General features: G+C 47.9%; 10 protein-coding genes across 10 annotated transcripts; 2 read left to right on the forward strand and 8 right to left on the reverse strand.

Annotated features, from left to right (window-relative positions):
• Window positions 1-631: 631 nt before the first annotated feature.
• Window positions 632-1888, reverse strand: FTJAE_10546 (RMD1-like protein; the record flags this gene model as incomplete). The annotated part of the gene is made up of 1 exon (XM_037343399.1): window positions 632-1888. The coding sequence occupies one exon, from the start codon at window positions 1886-1888 to the stop codon at window positions 632-634; it is 1257 nt and encodes a 418-aa protein (XP_037202390.1).
• Window positions 1889-2476: 588 nt separating this feature from the next.
• Window positions 2477-3757, forward strand: FTJAE_10547 (sec14 cytosolic factor; the record flags this gene model as incomplete). The annotated part of the gene is made up of 4 exons (XM_037343400.1): window positions 2477-2644; window positions 2748-2797; window positions 2887-3010; window positions 3086-3757. 4 exons carry the CDS (start codon window positions 2477-2479, stop codon window positions 3755-3757), a joined length of 1014 nt encoding a protein of 337 aa, XP_037202391.1.
• Window positions 3758-4261: 504 nt separating this feature from the next.
• FTJAE_10548 (uncharacterized protein) lies at window positions 4262-4986 on the reverse strand (the record flags this gene model as incomplete). The annotated part of the gene is made up of 2 exons (XM_037343401.1): window positions 4262-4741; window positions 4798-4986. 2 exons carry the CDS (start codon window positions 4984-4986, stop codon window positions 4262-4264), a joined length of 669 nt encoding a protein of 222 aa, XP_037202392.1.
• Window positions 4987-5325: 339 nt separating this feature from the next.
• On the reverse strand, window positions 5326-7013 carry FTJAE_10549 (transcriptional regulatory; the record flags this gene model as incomplete). The annotated part of the gene is made up of 2 exons (XM_037343402.1): window positions 5326-6828; window positions 7008-7013. The coding sequence occupies 2 exons, from the start codon at window positions 7011-7013 to the stop codon at window positions 5326-5328; spliced, it is 1509 nt and encodes a 502-aa protein (XP_037202393.1).
• A 2922-nt stretch (window positions 7014-9935) lies between these two features.
• Window positions 9936-12219, reverse strand: FTJAE_10550 (laccase 2; the record flags this gene model as incomplete). The annotated part of the gene is made up of 7 exons (XM_037343404.1): window positions 9936-10319; window positions 10371-10645; window positions 10699-10986; window positions 11034-11178; window positions 11227-11279; window positions 11332-11833; window positions 11887-12219. 7 exons carry the CDS (start codon window positions 12217-12219, stop codon window positions 9936-9938), a joined length of 1980 nt encoding a protein of 659 aa, XP_037202394.1.
• Window positions 12220-13774: 1555 nt separating this feature from the next.
• FTJAE_10551 (glutathione-dependent formaldehyde-activating enzyme) lies at window positions 13775-14458 on the reverse strand (the record flags this gene model as incomplete). The annotated part of the gene is made up of 1 exon (XM_037343405.1): window positions 13775-14458. The coding sequence occupies one exon, from the start codon at window positions 14456-14458 to the stop codon at window positions 13775-13777; it is 684 nt and encodes a 227-aa protein (XP_037202395.1).
• Window positions 14459-15844: 1386 nt separating this feature from the next.
• Window positions 15845-16918, forward strand: FTJAE_10552 (phenylacetaldoxime dehydratase family; the record flags this gene model as incomplete). Its single annotated transcript, XM_037343406.1, has 1 exon — window positions 15845-16918. One exon carries the CDS (start codon window positions 15845-15847, stop codon window positions 16916-16918), a length of 1074 nt encoding a protein of 357 aa, XP_037202396.1.
• A 257-nt stretch (window positions 16919-17175) lies between these two features.
• FTJAE_10553 (nucleoside-diphosphate-sugar epimerase) lies at window positions 17176-18102 on the reverse strand (the record flags this gene model as incomplete). Its single annotated transcript, XM_037343407.1, has 1 exon — window positions 17176-18102. One exon carries the CDS (start codon window positions 18100-18102, stop codon window positions 17176-17178), a length of 927 nt encoding a protein of 308 aa, XP_037202397.1.
• Window positions 18103-18901: 799 nt separating this feature from the next.
• FTJAE_10554 (uncharacterized protein) lies at window positions 18902-19220 on the reverse strand (the record flags this gene model as incomplete). Its single annotated transcript, XM_037343408.1, has 2 exons — window positions 18902-19113; window positions 19163-19220. 2 exons carry the CDS (start codon window positions 19218-19220, stop codon window positions 18902-18904), a joined length of 270 nt encoding a protein of 89 aa, XP_037202398.1.
• Window positions 19221-20011: 791 nt separating this feature from the next.
• Window positions 20012-20457, reverse strand: FTJAE_10555 (uncharacterized protein; the record flags this gene model as incomplete). Its single annotated transcript, XM_037343409.1, has 3 exons — window positions 20012-20022; window positions 20089-20343; window positions 20394-20457. 3 exons carry the CDS (start codon window positions 20455-20457, stop codon window positions 20012-20014), a joined length of 330 nt encoding a protein of 109 aa, XP_037202399.1.
• Between the last annotated feature and the right edge of the window lie 198 nt (window positions 20458-20655).

Raw genomic sequence — 20655 nt, forward strand, 5'->3', positions numbered from 1 at the left:
AAACGAGAGACGCGAAGCGGAAGGGGTCAGATATGATATCATCAAGGCAGACTTAGGGCACCAGAGGAGTGAGAAAGGTGTTCAGGGGAGGCGTTTAGAGGGTGGATTCTCGATTGTTTTTATTAGCTACGTTTTTCTGAGGAGTTGGCTTTTTGACTCAACCAGGGGAAAAAGGGACGAGAGAAATATTTTTTTGTCATTACAGGGAAGAACTAGGAATTGGTGGACTATCCCATCGAGTTGTTGACCTGGGGGTGGAAACTCCTGGTTGTGTAATCCAAGACGCCGAATTGGCGCGTGTATGCAGATGAAGAAAACGTACACTATTGCATTGTTACTTAATATGTTTAGTCTATGAACTTTCGTTTGTGCCACTTTGACATGTCAAGGGTCCTGGGCTGAGTGAGTATGTGTATGTCATCCATGATATGGAGAAAGATGATAAGTATGTGGGCAAGATAAACGTATTGAGTTGATTGTCAATTCTATTGAGCTGAGGGGTATCTATCAAGCCAGTCCTGGAGGCACATGTCGTATCCTCAACCTATTCCTAAACAAATGATGTTATACATGGAGTTTTTTTCATTCAGTCGTACAAAAAGTTCTTGAGATCTACATCCAGGCTGGCGATCTATGCTGGTGGTGTCACCACAGGCTTTGGTAGTTCAGCCGCAAGCTTCCGTTCTTCCCGTTCCTGGAGCATCTCAAGCACAATGCGACGTAACTCAAAGATTACCTCAACGGCAATGAGCACGATGATGATCCATTCTAGGCGAGTGCCATGTTGCTCACTGGACATCTCACGCAGAACGCTGGCGATTTCGGCGGCGTAGTCCATCTTTTGATTCAATGCACGGATTCGGACGTTTACATCGAGTGCACGGCCAACTTGTTCGTAGTAACCTTCTAGACCAAGATCGGAGCTGGTGTCCCAGAAGATATCCGGCAATGAGTCTGTGAGTTCAGAGTAATGGTTGAGACGAGCACGCAGACTAAGGAGTTCGCCTGTCTTTTGTAGGATGAACTTTCGACCAAGAGGTATACCAGCACCTTGTGAGAGCAGTGCGGGGATGTTGCGTGTGCTTTCAAAGTACGACGTCAGGGCCGTTTCGAGAACAGCAAGTTTTGTGCTTCGAGCGAGACCCGACGAGAAAGCAACCTTTGCTAGAGTAGTGTCTAGCTTATCGGCCTCTTTGTGCTCCTTGCGAGTACCAAGAACAATAACATCGCCCTTAAGCACACTTGCTTCTCGGTTTGTGTCGGTTGTGAATTCGAGATCCTCAAACTCTCGACTTTCGATCGAGTGCGCTTCTTCAGCGGCACGCATGATCTGTCTTGTAACGACATCTGGAGGCAGCGACCAAGTCACAATTGTGCCAGACGGAAAGACAAAGATGTCTCCACCATTTACACCTCTTGCATGGACCACCTCGTTTGCGTCGAATCCCGTGCCATCCGGGTCAATGTCAAAACCATGCGATGAGAGAATCTCGAGGACTACAGGCATCTTGAAAGATTCTGCGACGCAGGTCGCGCTGACCACATTTGAGGGTTCATCGCTGGGACTTCCTGGTGCTGTTGCGCCTCGTTTGGGCTGCTGAGCAATGATAGCAACTCGACGTAATGAATTCTTGGCCGTATTCGATCGAGTGGGCTTCCTCTTTGAAGAAGCAGGGCCTTTCTCTTCCTTGGAGAGTTCAGAGGCGGAACGGGATCCGTCGTCGACTTGAGACAGGTAGGGATTCGAGGTGAAGAAGCTTCGCTTTCGAGGGAAGCTAGCCAAAGAAGTGAGATGGAATTGTCGATGGGGCCTCAGCCGTGGCCCGGCGACTGAAGTGTGAAAGAGGCGGGCGACATTGAGGGTGATTCGCTGGGAGGAATTCCTCATGATGTGACAACAATTATGCCATCAAAGGTGAATTTATGGGTGGGTTGACTCAATCAAAGTATTGAGAATGAACCAATGTCGAATCAAAAGAAGTTGTACTAACAAAGACATTGACATCGGGAGCGGGCCCGATGATAAGATAAGATAACTGAACAGTCATCGAATTATCTGCATGTGAAGGACCACGTGATACCCCTCAACGGAATGTGGGTATGCTAGACCGCTTCGGGAGGCATCTTGGAGTGGACTTGGGTGGACTTGGATACCCATGACGAAGTCCCACTAGCCACCGTAGGTACCTAGCTTAGGGAGGGAGATCCATCTCTAGGGGAGACCAGACAAGCCCAGAAACGGTTAATTAGGCTACGCTACGGTTCTCATCTCAACACCGACAGGACAGGACGACTTTAAATTCGTAGGAGGCCCCCTTGACCTGAACTCTTCATCAACCTCTTGGCGTCATTCTTGGCCTATTTTAATTCATAACCTCCGCTGTCCTCTATCACCGCGGACTATTCTTCGTCCTCCTCTTCTTTTTTTCTCCCCTCTTTCTCTACCCCACCATACAACCAACATCTATCTATCACCATGGATCTGGACCCCAAGTACGACAACTATGATTTCCCCATCAAGGGCCCTGAGAAGCAGGATGGCCACGCCGGCTACCTCACAGAGGATCAGATCGCCAAGCTTCACCAGTTCCGCATGATGCTCGAGTCCGAAGGTTGCACTGATCGATTGGACACTTTGACTCTGGTACGAGATATACCTTAACCTAGCTACCCAAGCTTGCTGGACCCTGGACAAAAAGGGCCATGTAACGCGACACAGCAAATACTGACAATGTCCTTGTCAACAGCTTCGATTCCTCCGAGCGCGCAAGTTCGATGTCGAGGCCGCCAAAGCCATGTAAGACTTTGCTACCCTTCCTTTCCATCTGATGGCGGTGGAAACGAGAAAACGTGCTGGTAGCGACAGGGGGCTGACCGCCACTATAGGTTCCTGGATACTGAGAAATGGCGAAAGGAGGTTAAGCTTGACGAGACTGTGCCTATCTGGGACTATCCCGAGAAGGCTGAGATCGGAAAGTACTACACTCAGTTCTACCACAAGACCGACAAGGTATGGCAAGCCGGTGACGACGAGGGAGAGCTATCATGAGAACATATGTTGACTAATGTTTTTTTCCTCATACAGGATGGACGACCCATCTACATCGAGACCCTTGGTGGTATTGATCTGACCGCCATGTACAAGATCACCAGCGCTGATCGCATGCTCCTGAACCTCGCTGTCGAGTACGAGCGCGTCGCCGATCCCCGTCTTCCTGCCTGCTCCCGCAAGGCCGGCCATCTCCTCGAGACATGCTGCACCATCATGGATCTCAAGGGCGTTTCCATCACCAAGGTCCCCCAGGTCTACTCCTATGTCCGACAGGCCTCTGTCATCTCCCAGAACTACTACCCCGAGCGCCTCGGCAAGCTGTACATGATTAACGCCCCCTGGGGTTTCTCCACAGTCTGGAGTGTTGTCAAGGGCTGGCTCGACCCCGTCACCGTCTCCAAGATCAACATTCTCGGCTCTGGATACAAGAGTGAGCTCCTCAAGCAGATCCCCGCCGAGAACCTCCCCAAGCAGTTCGGTGGCGAGTGTGTGTGCCAAGGTGGCTGTGAGAACAGCGATGCTGGTCCTTGGCACGACCCTGAGTGGGCTCGTCCCGCCTGGTGGGAGAAGAAGCAGGATGCCAACGTCATCGAGAACAAGGGCTCTGAGATCGAGGAGCCCGCAAAGGCTCCTGAGGCTGCTCCCGCTGCTGAGGGTGCTGATGCTACTCAGACTGCCCCTGCTCCCGCTCCTGCTGCCGCTTAAAGAAGAGTATATGTACCAAGGTGAAGGATATGGAAGAAAGATAGACGGGCGGGTTTGCTACGTCTTAATATAGACCACATATTTTCTCTCGTTTACCATGCTTTTGTTTTTCAACAAATGGGGGTTGAGAGGATATCTGAGCGAAGATACGGATATATATATGGTAAAAACACGTTGGAGGAGTGTATGGCGGAGCGTGACGTTTGTAGGGAGCACAAAAAGAATTCTTCCAACCCCATTCTTGTTCTCGCTCGGTGCATAAACATGCTCATGTGGACGTTTTATTTCGTGCGTGCCTAGAATTACGTTAGATGCTGGCTGGCTGAGGTTCCTGACTATGGCTGCAATAATTCTCAACAATAGACGCGATCTCGAGATTTGTGCTGTAACATGTGAAATGATATTGCCGATTAATCCAACCCAATCCAATGCGCCCTAACTCCCTGTTTGTAATACACTGATCGCCGCCCTGGGTATATATGCAATAAAGACAAGGGATGTCTCTTATCGTCCCTGCGTAACGACATACTCGCCCGCCACGCGCGCTCTCTCCATCTTGGCCACCACGGCAGGCATATCGCGCTTCAATCTTCCCAGACCCTCGACAGCTCTTCGGAATCCTTTCTCCACTCCATCTTGTCTCTCTAGTGGTTGGACGTCCAAATCCACTTCAGCGGCCTCTGCTATAATCTGTTGTTTTCGTGCTTCGAGCATATCGTCGTCGCGCTTTAGACTGTCGCGTAGTTGCTCTGCTTGCGCCTCAGCCGTCGTAGCGGGTACCGAGCGTTTCAACGCCGCAACATCCTCGAGAAGCTTTTCTTCCTGTGTGATTAAATCTGCGACACGCCGACGTTTGCGTGTATCAAAAGGTTCGTAAACGGTATCGGGCTCGACTTTTGATTCGGAAAGGAAAGAGTCTGGGGATACGGGGAGGCCGTTTATCGAGAGATTTGGAGAGGCGAGGGAGAATGTCTTGTCGATGTACTGGTTCTTTGTTAGCCTTGCTTGCGTCACAGAGTAGATCTAATAAGGGATAGTACCTCGTTGACGAGCTTTTCAATATGATTTCGCAATTCATCCTCTCCATCATTGCCATCTACCACGGGGAATGCTTCGTTGATACGTTCTGCGGCTGCGCGACGGACATTGGCGATGAGATATGAGAGATCCTCGGGTGCTTGCAGCTCGATTTTGCGCTGGACTTGGGCGACGACAGATTCAGAGTCCATGACTATCACTCCCCAAGAGGAGAAGAGAAGAAAAAGCAAGGTAAAAGAATAGCTGGAAAAGAGGGGGGTAGTAGTAGAGTAGTAGAGGAAGGGTTGTGCTATCAAGGTGCTTGACGGTGAGTGCCTGCCCCGCGGCCGCGTTTAGTCAATTGTTTACTTTGAAACTCCGGGCGCCGACTCGGAAACGGAGACTGGGCTTATCTTATCGCTTAATATGTATACCACCTCCAACCAAGCAAACATGAACTTGTGAATAAGTAGGTAGTTTATTGTTTAACTGAACTTGCAAATTACGCTGATATTTCTCATTCAATGGCCTCATTATTCCATCAATCATTCTCATATGTCTTTCCAGGCTTGTTCGCTCACGTTGTACTCCGAAATGAGAGCCCTTCTGTTGACTCCCTCTTGCTCCCGCTTACAGTAAAGCAAGATCTTGTCCATGGGAGCACCTGAGAGCTCAGCCTCAACTTCACTCATTCTGTGCGACTCTGGTAATAATGGTACCTGATAATCCAGATCACGCATTGGGGTGTTTAGCTGAAAGTCATCCCCCAGGTCAGCACTGCCGTAAAAGTCCCCTTCTTCCAACTCGACCACCTTTTTAGCGACACATGCTGCGATATGCGCATCCCAAATGCCTTCCCTGTGAGGACTTGTCCTGAGAAGCTTAATTGCTTCAGCCCGGATGCGATGAACACGACACTTGACTGCTGTGAAGTAAAGTGACGGTATCCAGCCCATGTCGATGATGGACCTTGGCATACAAGTCGTCATGATGTACAACGGCATCTCGTCCTCCAGGTCATAATGAAGCGACAGCTCCCATAACTTTGTAAGTTCTTTGATGAGTAGGATGAACTTGTCGGTACAGGTGTCGTATATGGTCTCGTTGTTGTATATGCAAGTCTCAGCCATCACATTTGTCATGGCGTAGTGTATCCTCAGAATCTGGTATGCCTTTCGCAAGTATATGTTTGAGCCACAAGGCCGCGCTTTCATGAACTCTTGCAACATGCCATGCCATTGTGCGAGCCTTGTCTTGACGAGTTGCCGGGCTGTATGCTCTGTTGCTGCTATTGTCTGTTGACGAGCTCGGTGAGTAAGATGGAATATCTGGTTGTAAACAAGCTCTAACCCTTTCCAAGCATCGTTGAGATTAGAGAAAGATTCAAGAAAACTCTTCTCGGGGCTGTGAGCTGGCTGTAAAATAACACATGAATGGTGGTACAATAGTCTGAAGAGCTCAACCTGGATATGGAGCCTGGACAGGGCCTCCACTATCCAAGCATCAGTCGACTCGCGACAGGGTTTCAGTGCCAAGATGCCCGAGTTAGCTTCGGGAAGACCCTGCATCTGCCAAAGAATGTCAAGCCCATTCTTCAGGTGAAGCTGCGCCGTAGCAAAGTGGCCCCGGAAGAACTCCAAGCAGACAAAGACAACACAAGTGATGAGCGCCACACGACACGATTCCTTGTCTTTGGCATTGAAGTGTGGCTGCAGATGTGCAATGGCCTTGACGTACTGTTGCAGCGTGAACTGCTCCTGTTGGCTCATCTGCGAGGTGGGCGAGTTTCTATGTATGTCCAACGTCACAACACCCTTCTTGTGTGCTGAACTGAGCGCAAGGAGGGCGTGGAGCACGGCGGGTTCTCTAGAGCCAGCCTGGAAGACGAGGGTGTTCCAGAAGCCAGAAGAGAAAGTGGCTGAGATCTTGGTAGAAGTGCGACACTTGAACCAGTCAAAGTAGAGCTTCTCGTTTGCGTTTAGAGACAGGACGAGGGTTGTCTCTAGGGGAGCGCCAAGGGTGAACTTGGGCCTGGACTGGGACTGGGACTGGGACTGGGAATATTGTGTGAGAGCGTGTGATCCTCCGCCCCAGATTCCGTATCCGTCGCATGTTCGACCTGTTGATAGGCATCTCTGACAGGCTGGGCGACCTTCATCACATTTGACTTTTCTCAATCTAAGTCATTAACCTCTGTTCTCTTGTCTCTCCTGTTCTCTTGTCAAGTACTCACTTGCATGTTTTACAACCCGATTTGACCTTGGGTTTTCCCTTTCGAGCCATTCTACCAAACAATCTAACAAGGAAGAAAGGAAGAAACGGAGTTGATTTGTCTGCTCGGAAACGTTTGGATCTGCTTGGTTATCAATTTAAGCGGAGATGGCATTTTGGCGTCGTTGAACGTGCCCCTGGAGCTTATAAGTCGGGAATATTCTTGCTAGGCCCGCGGGTTGGGGGCGCTACAGGAGGGTCTACGTACTGAGCGTGCCCTGCCACCCCGCGGACTACTCCGCTGACAGGATCGTCATCCATATCTGCACTTCCTATTGGCTTGCTCGGAAACTGCAAGGTCTGATTGGCTCAGATACCAAGTGTCAGAACCTTGGGTGTAAGAGTACCAAGATAATACTTATACATAAGTTTGTCCGCTGCGGAAACTTTTGAGAGCCTGTTGTATGCTACAGTTCAGCCGGAGATAAGACTTGAGAGACTATTTATACGTTAATTGTCAAGCCCGATCTCCGTCAAGATGCGTGAAAACATCGTACTGGGTCATATAATGGTCGAGCTTGAAGCCTGCGACTATGAATTGCTTACCAGACAATCAGCCCAACAGATGAACAAATTCGAACTTGAGATTGTTCAAATTCTTATCATCATGTCAGCTTAAACAGACCCTTGATTTCCACTTGGCAAGAATGGCCATCTCATCTCTCACACGGGCTTGGGCACCATAGGCTTAACCCGTCTAACATATGGAGCTAGCCCTAGTCAAGATGAAATATTCTCGTTCCTTGACCATTCTTATGAGCCAGTTGTGACGTTTTAGGATGGTGCTGAGTAAGTCCCAAAGTCTGACAGTACCCAAATACCAGCTAACCAAATATAAGCTACTGTAACAATTACGAAGAAATGATTGGCAAGGGGCTCAGATGAACTGAGAAACGAGGTGATATCTTTCTTGCAATCAAATTTGGATATGTCAAGAATAGCCAGACTTTCCAGCCCAACACTTCAAATGCATAAGTCAAAGGAGCATGTGCTAAGAGTCTACGGCTCCTGGATATTGTGTCTATTGATCTCTGTAAGTATAGATATCGGCTGAAACTCTGACTATGACTTCTATAGATTATCTGCGCCCAACCAACCCCGAGACGCCTATTTAGGAACCATGAGTGCCCTGAATGAGTTGCAAGGGTAAAAAACCTCGCAGAAAGGCAAGGAATTCCGATAGAAATCTTCTTGGTGAAGGTAATATTAAACGTATAGGGCCCTCAGCTCTCAGCTCTTCTTTCAGGGACTCTCCGTAGAGCCGTCAAGATCGCCCCTACTACCACGTTTCAGATCGACTACTCTGCATTCGGGCTCTACTGTGAGAGAGAAAAGGGGGCTCACATCCTTGACAAATGCCGGAAGCTTGGTGTAGCCATCGTGGCAATAACGCACTTCTGTCGATATCTTCCAACTACTGACTTCATCGGGGGAACGGCATATGAGCAGAAAGATAAGTGGTGATGTTTTTCCAGTTCCGGGAATACAGAGGATTTCGCATTTTGACGGGAATCGGGCTGCTCGCGATATAGTCCGGAGTGACGAAGAGGAAGCTGAGATCAGGAACTTTGTGGAGAAAAATTACCGATATGTTACTGCCTCTTGCTCTTATGGTTGGCTACTCGGAGGTTAAAAGGAGGAGTCTGAATGAGTTACCAACTTTAGTGCCTATTTACATAAGGAGGAATAACTCACAGGTCTCATATATATCAAATACCAAAAGGTCCAATGTATTGGCTCAGCCTCCTCTTCACTCCGACGATCCTCTTCTCGTCAATAACATTATGTGCCTTCAGAATATCCAAAATCCCATATATGAAATCCTTACTATCATTACGCATCTCACCCTTTGCCAGGCTCCAGAACGGTGAGATGCAAATCATGTTCACGAGACTCTCAAACCACTCTGCGTTTACTGTACAAAGTTTTCCCCAGGCGACTTAGGACGGAAGCATTCGCGGGTTATTTGAATGCCGATATATCCTGCAAAAGTTGCCGCGGTGGGCTCGAACAACTTCAAAGTTTTGCCAGAGATGAGTAACTGTATCGTAAGCGGAGAGTGTCCATTGAAAGTCTCTATCTAGATCGGGGATCGAGATTGTGATGAATACTTGGATGGTACGCGGTGAGCCCCAGGCTGGACGGCTACTGTAGAGACGATATTCGTGAGGCATGGTGACTAGTAGACTGTTGCGTGTAGAGGAAAACGAGTATGGATATGCTTGAGAGACTCCTGGCATGAGAAACTTGCTCCGTCTTATAGGGTGAGGTCCGCTGTGACCAAAGGACAAATAAATACCAAAGCTTCTTTGATTGGAAGACTTTCGTTGTAGTGGTTCACTATTCAATGTAGTATCACTGGATTGCCCATCAGTTATTACTCGAAATCGATGGTCGATATAACCTGAATAAGAGGATGCATTGCGGTTAGATAAAACCTGAATCAGGCTTCCTTTCAGTTTGTTTGTCACAAGTTGGATGATTTTCCAAAATCATAAGTGACTCGGTGAACCTCTCAAGCCCTTTACAAACAGCAACGCCCTTCCAGGCTCAATATACCTGCATCAACCAGGCTATTCAACATCCCAATAATATGCACACTGCTACTAAACGTCTCGAGGATTCAAAACTGGATCCGGATTGGCAATTATGGGTTGATAGAAATTTCGGAGGCTTAAATAAAATCAATTCTTGCTAGCAGAATTTCTTTCCTTATCAAGTAGCCCGATACACCCATAGATGGCATCCGGGTCCCTCTCTTATGCATGCATACAAATCTGTGCATATCAGTAAAACTAGAAAGTCGAGCACCCTTACTAAAAGGTCCATCTCTGATGGTCGAAAGTAACCGCCGTACATAAAGTACCAATCCAAGCATAATCCCCGTAGATCAAACGCCAGAATCGTCCTGGAACACGCCAACAGGGTTCCAATGGTTCTTCCCGTCGCCATACCAATCTTTCCACTTCTTACATCCATCGTTGACCTGCTTCAACTTCTCCGGAGTCATCATCTTCCTCAGATCCTCTTCGCGCTCCATGATCTGCAGTGCCAAACCACTTGAAGCGTGCCAGGCAATATGGCAGTGGAACAGCCAAGAGCCAGGATTATCGGCCTTGAAGGCGACTATGAGGTAACCTCCGGCTGGTATCAGTGCAACGTCACGCCGGGGTGGATTATCGAATTTGAGAGTGACCGGGTTCTTTAGGTCATTTATCTGCGAGGAGTTTGTGCCTTGGGCGAGAAGAGCAAAGTCATGCCCGTGTAGATGCAGCTGTTGGATATCAGCACAAGTCGATCAGTATATCGTGTGGACTGAACTTACCGGGTGTGCAAGGGACCTAAAGGTCTTGTTGGTGCCAATCCGATCAAGTGACGGAGCCGTGATTACGAGATAGACCCAACCGTCTCTGTTCTCTGCTGGAACAATCACGTAATCATCAGGCCATTCTTTACTTTCCTCTAGAAGCGTGATAGTTGGTTTCGAGAAGTCGAGCCAAAGAGGTCGCTCGCCGAAAGCCCACCAGCTGAACTTGTCTCCAGCGTGCGGCCTATCCTTTACTTTCTCTATACCAAGCTCAAGGTCCTTACTCCTATCTCCTTCATCATGTTAGCAAAGGGTTTTCATGTGATTTGCACCGGCGCTGACTGACTCTCGTGAAGTCTAACAGGAGGGATTGACCATGGCAGGACAGGCTCTAGTTTCTCATACTTCTCATCGGCGCAGTCCTTGGTCCAGTTGTCTCTCCAGGTCTGAGGTACCTCTGTGCTCACAGGCTCATATCTAAGAATACCTTGCCTCTCATCAGGCTCGTTACCATCTTCAAACCCTTTGCAGCCATCTGCCGCAACAGTACGAATCCAGTAGTTTCCGTTATCTGACACAGGGAACTTGGTTTCGTTCCTAGGTATGGCATGAAGAACTACGTGATATCTTTGGCCTTGATATTGTTAGTCTTAGATGCTACAATGATATTGCATGACTTACCAATTCCGACGAGGATATGGTCTACTGTATAGGGATGAATGGGGACAAAGTCGGTACTCATGACCTCAAGATAATGATTATCGATACCAAACAGAAATGTAGTATCGACAGATGTGTTGATGATACGTAGAAGATATTTCTTGCCCTAGAGGAAAGTAAGCATCACATAGAAATCCATCACCTCCAGTCTTACCTTTGTTACGGTTATGTTGTAGCGTTCTCGTGGAAAGCTACCAGCAAAGTTTCCTAGAAGTGCTCTGTAAGCATTGAACGAAATATGTAGGCCGATGTGCCTCACCAATTCCATTCATCAATATGCTATTCATCTCAGGGCGAGTAGGTACACCAGTTAGTTCTTGTTCCCACTCCTGAAAAGCACTTCGATGGTTCCAATCCGTGATAAGAATTGGATCCTTCGCTTCATCATAGTGAGCTGACGACGGTCCAAAGATAGTTATGGGTCCTGCGAGACCGTCGGCGTATTGTAGAGAGTAGTGACTATGATACCAAGAAGAGCCATACTGAAGAGCGCGAAACTCATATGTAGAGGTACCATCTGGAGCGATGGGGCATTGGGTGACGCCGTTGACGCCATCCATCTCCATGGTTCCGTTCTGCCTGAGACCATGCCAATGAACCGTGGTGCCGTTATATCGCAGTTTATTTGTGACGTGGACTCTGATGAGATCACCCCAGCAGGCCTTGATCCATGGGCCGGGATAGGTTTGGTTGAAGACCTTTCCGTACGGATTATCTATGCCGCCGCCGTTGATGGTCTTGTTATCGACCACAAGCCAATACTACAAACATGGGTCAGTGTGTGTCAAGTTCGAGCAGTAGAAGTGATTGTTACCTCTCGAAGCACTCCAGGCGGATACATAGTCTCATAGTCAGTATGAATACTAAAGTTGTGTCCATCAGAGCTCTCCAGCCAGCAGTGACGGTTTTCTGGAGTAGAACATGATTTCCAGTCATTTCCAAGCTCGGGATACTTGCAAATAAAGTCGTCATCCGGTGAATCGGGGCCATTGGGTGCAGGGAACTTTGGATAATTCTGCGAGATCTGGCCATTTTCAAAAGATAACACGGGCTGTTCAGAGTCTCCTCCGATATGCTCGTGAAATGGAAGTGAGAAAAAGGTGGCGGTGTAGATGATGAGCGTCTTGCATACGTCGTACAAACCCATCTTGGGCAAGGATGATCGATCGACTGATGGCTCAGTGAAGTTGGGGATATGAAATTTGCAACCTACTTTGAACTCTGGAGCTCGAGTAAGATGGTGAACGAGAAATAACAAAATATTCTCAGGAAGGAGAGCTCTCTCCATATCAACTTTCGGAATTGAGTTCTTGTTTCTCGCGGTCGTTTTCCTCCGGGCTTCGAGTATGTGACAAGCCATGTCACAACTTACACAATACAAAATCATCCGTTTGTAGTCTCATCGCATCTCGTTTACTCTCACTGACCGAATCCCATGGCCATATTTCAGCCATGACTTGAACCTAGTTCTGTCTCACCTGCTGAAGCTGTCCAGATCTGGTCATCAGCCGCACTCTAGCTTGAGCCACCACTGCTTTCCCCTCATTGACTGGAATGTCATACGAGAACGTTACCATAGAGAAACAGAAGATATCACCGCTTCTGTAGAAACATGTCCAATGCCAGACTAAATTGAGTTTGTCGTCCCGTCCCGCTCCGTATTAGTTAGTGAGTTATCGTTGAGTGATGCATTCCTTTGCCCGTGAGCCAGCCTCAATCGCCAGATTCTTGAGAAGGAGTACGTAAGTGAGACGAAATGGGATCTAGACTCTGATATGCTTCCTGTTTTTTCAAAAGTTTTGGTGGTCAACCAGTTTCCGTTTGTTTCAGTCGTTGAAAGAGCAAACAGTCTGATAACGTGCCATCCGCGGGCTGATTTGTCAAAGAAAGACTTTCAAGTCGTCTGATTCTCGTGCCCTGTAACATTTCACAGTATGTGCATATGTCCTCTCAAACACCATCAGCATTGAGAACTCGCCACTTCATGAGTGAATATTGGTCATTATCTCGTATACTAGGGTGATTTCAGGCAAAAGGTCGGCATGGAAGGGTGACACGGCCAGAAGGAGTTGATCTTGTATGTGAAAAAGTGTCTACTTCAGCTGCTAAAATCAAAGACTTGTGATTCATGTCTCAATCCATTGACCTTGCAGTTGAACATAATATCATAACGGATAGTGTAAACGCGGAGACCTCGGAAATTCATCGCCACTGGTGCCATCCTGCAATAGAGTTCTTTCATCTTATGATCTTGAAAGCTGTGTTGGAAATGCAGATAGAATTGGGTGTAATTCATAAGCACTTCTCGATACATGGCAAACAGACAGATGAGATTATGTGATTTATCACGTGCCGATATGCGCAAATTGTAGTTGATGACCAGCTTTGGTCTATACTGTGTAGTCAGCAGGCTCACATCACAAGTGCATGGTGGTCATAAAGATTCGTCAAGTCATGAATTCGGATTGATAGAGCTATCTTTGAGCCTCTCTTTCGTTCATATCATTCGTAGGCGCACATTTCCCGTGTCATCCTATTCAACTGCACACCCAACTCCGTTCATCTCGTTCTGTCCCAGAGACTACCTATACATTCTTATTGAAACAACAACCACCGGACCGACCTCAACACCACGCTAACCATTTCTCAAAACTTTTGTAACATGGACCCCAGACCCTGAGGCATATATGAAATTGAAGTCCTTAGATCTTGGACTTGGCGGCGGTCCAAGAGGCGATGGCGTCCATCAGAGGGGGAGACAGAGCATCGTAGGACTCGAGGCCAAGGTCCTTGAACTGCTGTCGAACCTCGTTGGCCTTGTCAGCAGGGAAGCCCTGCTCGATGATGGAAGAGACAAAGGCGGCGAACTGAGGCTCTTGCCAGCCCTTCTCATCAGAGAGCTCGACGTGGACAAAGTCGAGACCCTTGAAGGGGTGATCGTTCTCAATGCGACCGAACAGGTGGACACCGCAGTCACGGCAAGCGTTTCGCTGAATAGCGGCGCTCTTGTCAACAATGGTGAGCTTGTCACCGTTGGCAGTGACCTGGAGCTGGTCGCGGGGGATGACAGCGACGACGGAGAAGAGAGCACCCTCGGGCTTCCAGCACTTGGAGCATCCGCAGGCGTGGTTGTGAGCGACCTGGCCGCTGAGGGTGACCTCGACAGGGTTGGAGGAGCACTTGCAGCGCAGCTTGCCACCAGAGAAGTTGGGAGAACCCTTGGTGATGCCGTTCTTGAGGCTGGGGTGGAGGTTGTGAGACATCTTGGAGGTGGTTACTGAACGGTAGATGGAAGTAAGTACTGCAGCAGCTGATACAAGGGCGGCGGCGACGGCGATAGGGGTTTTGTTCTTGGAAATGATGTTTCGATTGGAGGATGAAGCCATTGCGAAGGAGAAAAAAGAAGAGCTGGGAGGAAAGGGATGGACAAAGACTTTATATACAACAAGATCTACGATAGACAGCCACAGGCGCCTGTGTTGAGTTATGTACTCTGATCCCCCGCAAAACGGCAAGTATCAAACGGTAATTTTGACTGTATGCAGCCATAATCGGCGTAAGCGTAAGCGTCTGAGACCGAGATGCCGAGTTATCACCATTGTGCTTCACCGTGTGTCTAATTGTCGCGATGGCGTTTTGCGGGGAATGGATCCAATGGGTTCAGGCCCCTTCAGGGACAATCGGGGCCTGGTCCAGGGTCCGGCCGACGGTCATCGGAAGCCGATTCCGTGGCCGTGCCCACTGATAACTCACTGATAAGATAGACAATAATGCCTGGATTTGGCAAGACAAGTGAGAGCTGAAGCCTGAAGAGCGTATAGTTGCTTTTAGAGCAGACGGGAGGCTTCTGGAAGTGTCTGATACTGTGTAGCCCAACATCGGCTCAACGTCCGCAATGCAACTTATATCGAGGGGTAAGCAAAACACAAAATGATAGGATATTATCACTTTGGTCTAGACGATCGACGACCCCTCATCAAACGTCGTAATCCCAAATCTGGGCGTTGTTACCCCATCTTCCTCTTCCTCTTCCTCTTCCTCTTACTCATCATCTGATCGGGATAAATATATGCAGTCCCGGTAAATACTGATGATCCCCTCCGGGTGCCATCCCGAAGGCGACTGTCTCGTCTAGGCTGATTGTCTAGGCAATTTGATGCCTGGAGATAAGATGCCTTAAAGCCCTCCCTGAATTCTAAAAACGTATCTAGAATTGCGTGATGGGGACTTTGCACTTTCGGGATTTTGGAGACCCCCGTTGTCGGAAAAGTAGTGGCATGTAGAGTTCCGAGATGCGCCGTGGCGTGGCGACCGCGGTTAAGCTGCCAAGAGGAGGGGAATGGTCAATGCTGAAGAAGGAGATAAACTTTTTCTATATACCGTATTCGCAATATCTCGTAGGATGGCATCGTGTGCCTATGGCGGTGATGCTAGGTGCCGATGTCAGAAGCCGATGCTGATATGTATCTCAGTCAGACAAGATGACAAGGGAGGGTCGTCTCAAATGAAAGACACAGTATGATCAATGACACTTTCCATGAGGAATCACCCAACGAGACCTAAATAATACGCGTTTGAGGGATCACATCGGAAACATGGAGAGTCCAAAAAAAAAATGCGTGATCATCCGTAGGGCGTGATTCCAAACCACGACAACCTATCAAATGGCTACCCTCAAAAGCTACCCCGACCATCTCCTCATCACCAAACCTTCGCTTGTTCACAGCGAAACAAAAGCTACGACTAATCCTTGCTAGAACTGAACTTGAACCATGTCGTGCCCAGCGCGTAAATATCCCCTCCGCAAACCCCAAGGCCACAAGCTCCCGATCCCACGATGGCACCTCGCCCTCCCAGATGATGTCACCCACGTCTGCACCGCGTACATCGGGGTTCAGATACATTCTGATGCTCAAGATGCTGAGATCGCTCTAAATAAAGCTACCGAGGCCATTCAAGCATGGGTGAACAGCGACACTGGACCAGAGGCATATGAGACTTTCGCGGTGATTGATGGATGTGATGTCCAAGAATCGACAATATGGGTGTGCTATTGGTCAGACAAGACAAAATACGACAACGGCCTCAATGACCTCTCACTGAAGTCCATCTACGCTCAACTACCAGAATCAGGCCGTGCTTCAGTGGGCATCTGGCGAGAGGCCTTCATCACAGAGTTTTCCCGCCTCGAAACCAATTACTCGGGTCTCGATTATCTCCCCGGTCTCGCCAAACTCCCTGGCGCAAGTTTTCCCGAACATGAACTCTCCGCGTACTGGGGCGCAGCAAGAGACAGAATCCCCTCGTCTGCCTTCGATCTCTTCCCTCCATCAAAGCCAAGATCGCCAGTCACAATTCCTCCCGGTGTTGGCCAGTATCTCATCGGAACCAATGATGAGAACGTAGCTCATATCCGCTCAGGACAGTTCTGGGAGAACTGCGGTCAACAGGAAGCAGATTCTTACAATAAAAGGCTTGAACCCACTCTCCACTCTGGCCTGCAATATCTTTGGGATAATTCACCTGAAACGGGTGCTTTGGGACTACGATATCTCAGAAATCAAGACCCTTCGCTTGAGGAACCTCGGCCGCGAAAAGAGTCTTGCGGTGCTGGCTTCTTCACGAACCTCGAGGCCCTTGAAGTTTGGGCAAAGAGTCACAAGTCTCATCTTGCTATATACTGCGGTGCACTGACTCACTACAAAACCTTCGGGGATGACAGGAAATTCCGAACGTGGCATGAGGTTTCTATTCTGAGAGCAGGAGATGCACGGTTTGAGTATCTGAATTGTGTGCCTGAAACGGGCGTAATTCGAGGCGTTACTCTCAGGGCAGAGAGCATCTAGCAGGGACTGTGACGGTAGGGTTCATAGTCAAAATTACTCATATTTCTGGCCGGGGCATAGTGTTATATATAAATTCAACTCTGTATACCAGTACCTAAGAGTGGTGTAGTGGTATCCGTCCTAGAACCTATACACCTTCTCTAAAATCCGAACCTAAAATCCTAAAAATCTCACCCACTGCGCCACTCTTCGTTTTTGCATGTCGCAAGTTCGAATTCACAGAAGCCATTCTTTTTGTTCGAGCTATGTTGGGTATCTCAAGCTTTGGTGTTGTCACGTCCAGGGACATCGGTCTTGACCCATTGTTCGAACGTAGTAGGCTCCAACTGGGTCTTCAACCATGCAAGATCCGCACCATAAGGTCTCTCACCGATGAAACCAAACATGGTGTTTAGATCCTTGATCATCCAGATAATGAATCGTGTTAAAAGGCCATAAGTAACAGGGACGCCTTTGCCAGTATGTTTGATGAAGATGTCGTCAATGTCCTTAAAGCTCAGCTCCTCGCTAGCAATCGAAAGAGCTTGATTTCGTATTCCGGTCCTATCAGGACGGACAAGGCCTTCGGCAGCCCATCTTCCGATGTCTTTTGTCACAGTGACTTGCATCTTTTTTCCGTTCATGTTCTCTCGCCAACCCGTCATGCAAAGTTGGCCTGGGAAACCCCACCAAGCATTATCAGCGAACCAAGTCGGACGAAGGATCGTGTAGTCCATCTTTGAATTAGAGCAGACACTGATGAGGTGCTTCTCAATGAGGAATTTGTCGGAGAACGTCTTGCAGTACGAAGGATCGTTATCGCTGAGTTCACGACCACCTCGATCAACAGAAGAGTACACAAAGTACGGAAGACCATTTCTAGCAGCAGCATCGATAAGTCCCTTTGCATCGGTGACTTCACTCGGTCCGTGGGCTTGAGCGAGAAAGATGCCAGTTTTGGGAAGGATGGTCTTGTCTATTTGTTGGAGAATTGCTTCTGGGTTGTTCAAATCGCCAGCAACAATATTAATGTCTCCGTACTTCTCACGGAGTTTGATGGCTCCTGACCCAGAAGCTTGGCGAGTCAGTGCATAGACTTGCTTTGGTTTTATTTTGATATCGGGATGAGTGAGGAGGGCATCGACTGTTGCTCCGCCTTGACGACCTGTTGCGCCAGCGATGAGAAAGTATTCAATGGTGGACATAGTTATAAGTTTCGGTATGTGTTTATGTTTTTGGGTGACCGAGATTATTGATCTTTCATCTTGTTTTATACTCTATCTGATGTACTCATATTTAATATCTTATTCTTGTATGTCCTAGTTTTGATGCAAGTCATCGATAACGTTAATACCACACACTTCTTGACTGGGTGTTGTCCGAGAATTACTAATATAGGCTTATTCCAAGACCTCTCATGATCTGCATAAGCCCACGAGGCCGAAAAAGGTTTCCGCGCGGTAAGAATAAGCTCAACGATGAGGCTCGATCATAAAGTGGAGTTACCCGCGCGGGTTGAGCCATCAAGGTCCTTTAGTCTTGAGAAATGACCTCAATCTTAACAATTCCCCTCAGATTAATAGACAGATCTTGATGACGGGAAAGTAACAGATCTTGGCCGCAACTTAATCGACTTTTCCACGATCAACGGGCATGAAAGTGGACGAGCAACTTCACCAATCGTCTTACACGGTGCACGAAGATCTAACGCGCGTTAGAGATAGTGCGCGAACTTGGATGTGACATTGGATGGTTGATTTCTAAGCACAGCGCGCGGCAGCCACAGCAAATGAGGGGCTTGATACAGTCTATTCTGTTGCTTGATACCGAGAGACGGTGGTATCTGTGTGCTCTCAATAGCTCAGACACATACAAACGTCTGTCGAGGAGGCGTATCTATCATTCCATACGTGCTTGAGCGAGTAGTTATCCAACCCCCCAACACAGCAGCCACATTCCCTCCGTCCTGTCCAAATCACTCCCATCCAAGCTCCATCGATGCCATCAAAAGTTCATCTCCGTGGTCAATTCCTTCGCTGTCTCCTCCAAAAGTGACTCTAGAGCACCTTCGACGGTCGTACGCTCAATGCTCTTCAACAAGACACTCCCATGCCCGCAAGTGTGGGGAGTGGCTACGCCGGCAACATACAGCTCGTTACGCTTACAAACGAAAAGTTTTGTTACAGACATGCTGGCGTAGAGGGCAGCGACGTTCACTGGCAGGTCAGCTACGCATGAACTTGCTGGTCATGAGATTAAACTTACTTTGGATGAGCTCCTTCAAGCGTACAGCTCGCTCGACTTGGCCGGTTTGAGATACCATTTTGGATGTCGAAGAGTGAAGATTGTCAATCAGAAGACGTGAGATGACTTGATATATCGGAATGGGCAAGGACTTGGGGATAGTCTGACAATGCTGGTGAATATCAGAGAAAGTTGACTTTGGAGAGGCCATCTCGGAAGGAAAATTTACAGCTTTATATATGTTTCTCGGATTTGATTGTCCTCTCATCTACCTTTCTCTGAGCTTCCATCTGGAGTAGCTTGGCCAATTATCTATCCTACACTATGGGACAATTGTCTTTGCTCCAGCCGACCGTTTGCCTACAAAATCACTGGCAAACACAATCCTTTGTTTTAGTCGTCTAATGGCACAACTTCTTCTATGGCTTTCTCTCGGTAACCTGGATGCATATCCGGGAATATTGTATGCAACATCCCAGATTGCTCACAGCAAACCCAAAAAGAATGAATTATGTTTTGTTTACCTTTGGCATCTCATGTCTGATTGGCTCCAAGGCAGCCAAACGCGTTAATTTGTTCCGAAAACATTTACCTCCTTGAACACAGGGAATCGTTTGTTTTGCTTCCGCCTAAACTCAACACTCTTGGCCAGCAATCATCGAACTCATGCATTCCGCCTAATTATGCAAAAGCAAAGAGAAACTAAGGCGTCATAACATGAAAGAATTATTTATTGCAACTTGGAAAAGATTCGAGTCAAGATGTGGCTGTATTTAGATTCTATTTCATGCCCGGCAATACTCATCGTACTACATCCAGTCACTCGATATTCTCCTCTCAGCAACTAATCTAATCCATCACGTTCAATAACTATTTGAAGACTACAGAAGGAATACAAGGTTAGCTGGTTTTCTTTGGTCTATGTTTCGTGATTATGCCGTACATACCATTCAAGTCTTTGATACACCATTTTGGAAAGAGAGCTTTTTCACTCAGCTCGGCCATCGTCTGGTCCAGGATATCCTCCAGCGCACTTTTAATTGTGAATCTTTCGCCGCTGCTTCGGAAAAGGATATCGGTGCACTTGGTGCTCCAATACGAAGCAACGCCAGCTCCATAAAGAATCTGACCTGAATGCTCCGCAACACGCTTAACCAGGAACAGCCTGACTTTGTCGGAGAGACAGAGAGCCTTGATGTTCACTGTTCTGTTAGTGAATGTGTGTTTCTCTTGTCATTATATTGGGACATACTCTCGATCAGTTCTTTCAATTCGCCAACTGTCAGTTGGCTCTGTCGGTCTTCGGATGATGGCATGTTGAGTTTTGGTTGAGATTGAGTTGTGAGGTTATCAAAGTGACTATAACTGCTGTTAGTCGAGATGCAAGATGGCGTTGAGCGACGATCTGACTTGGAAATACTGCCATTTATATAGTTCTTCAACAAGATTACGCAATGTGAGTTCAAACTACTTTATAGCAATTTTTGTCTTGTTTTACGACAGATTGCTAACTG

The sequence above is a fragment of the Fusarium tjaetaba genome, assembly GCF_013396195.1.
Source record: "Fusarium tjaetaba strain NRRL 66243 chromosome Unknown NRRL66243_c0000246, whole genome shotgun sequence".
In the NCBI taxonomy this organism is placed as follows: domain Eukaryota; kingdom Fungi; phylum Ascomycota; class Sordariomycetes; order Hypocreales; family Nectriaceae; genus Fusarium; species Fusarium tjaetaba.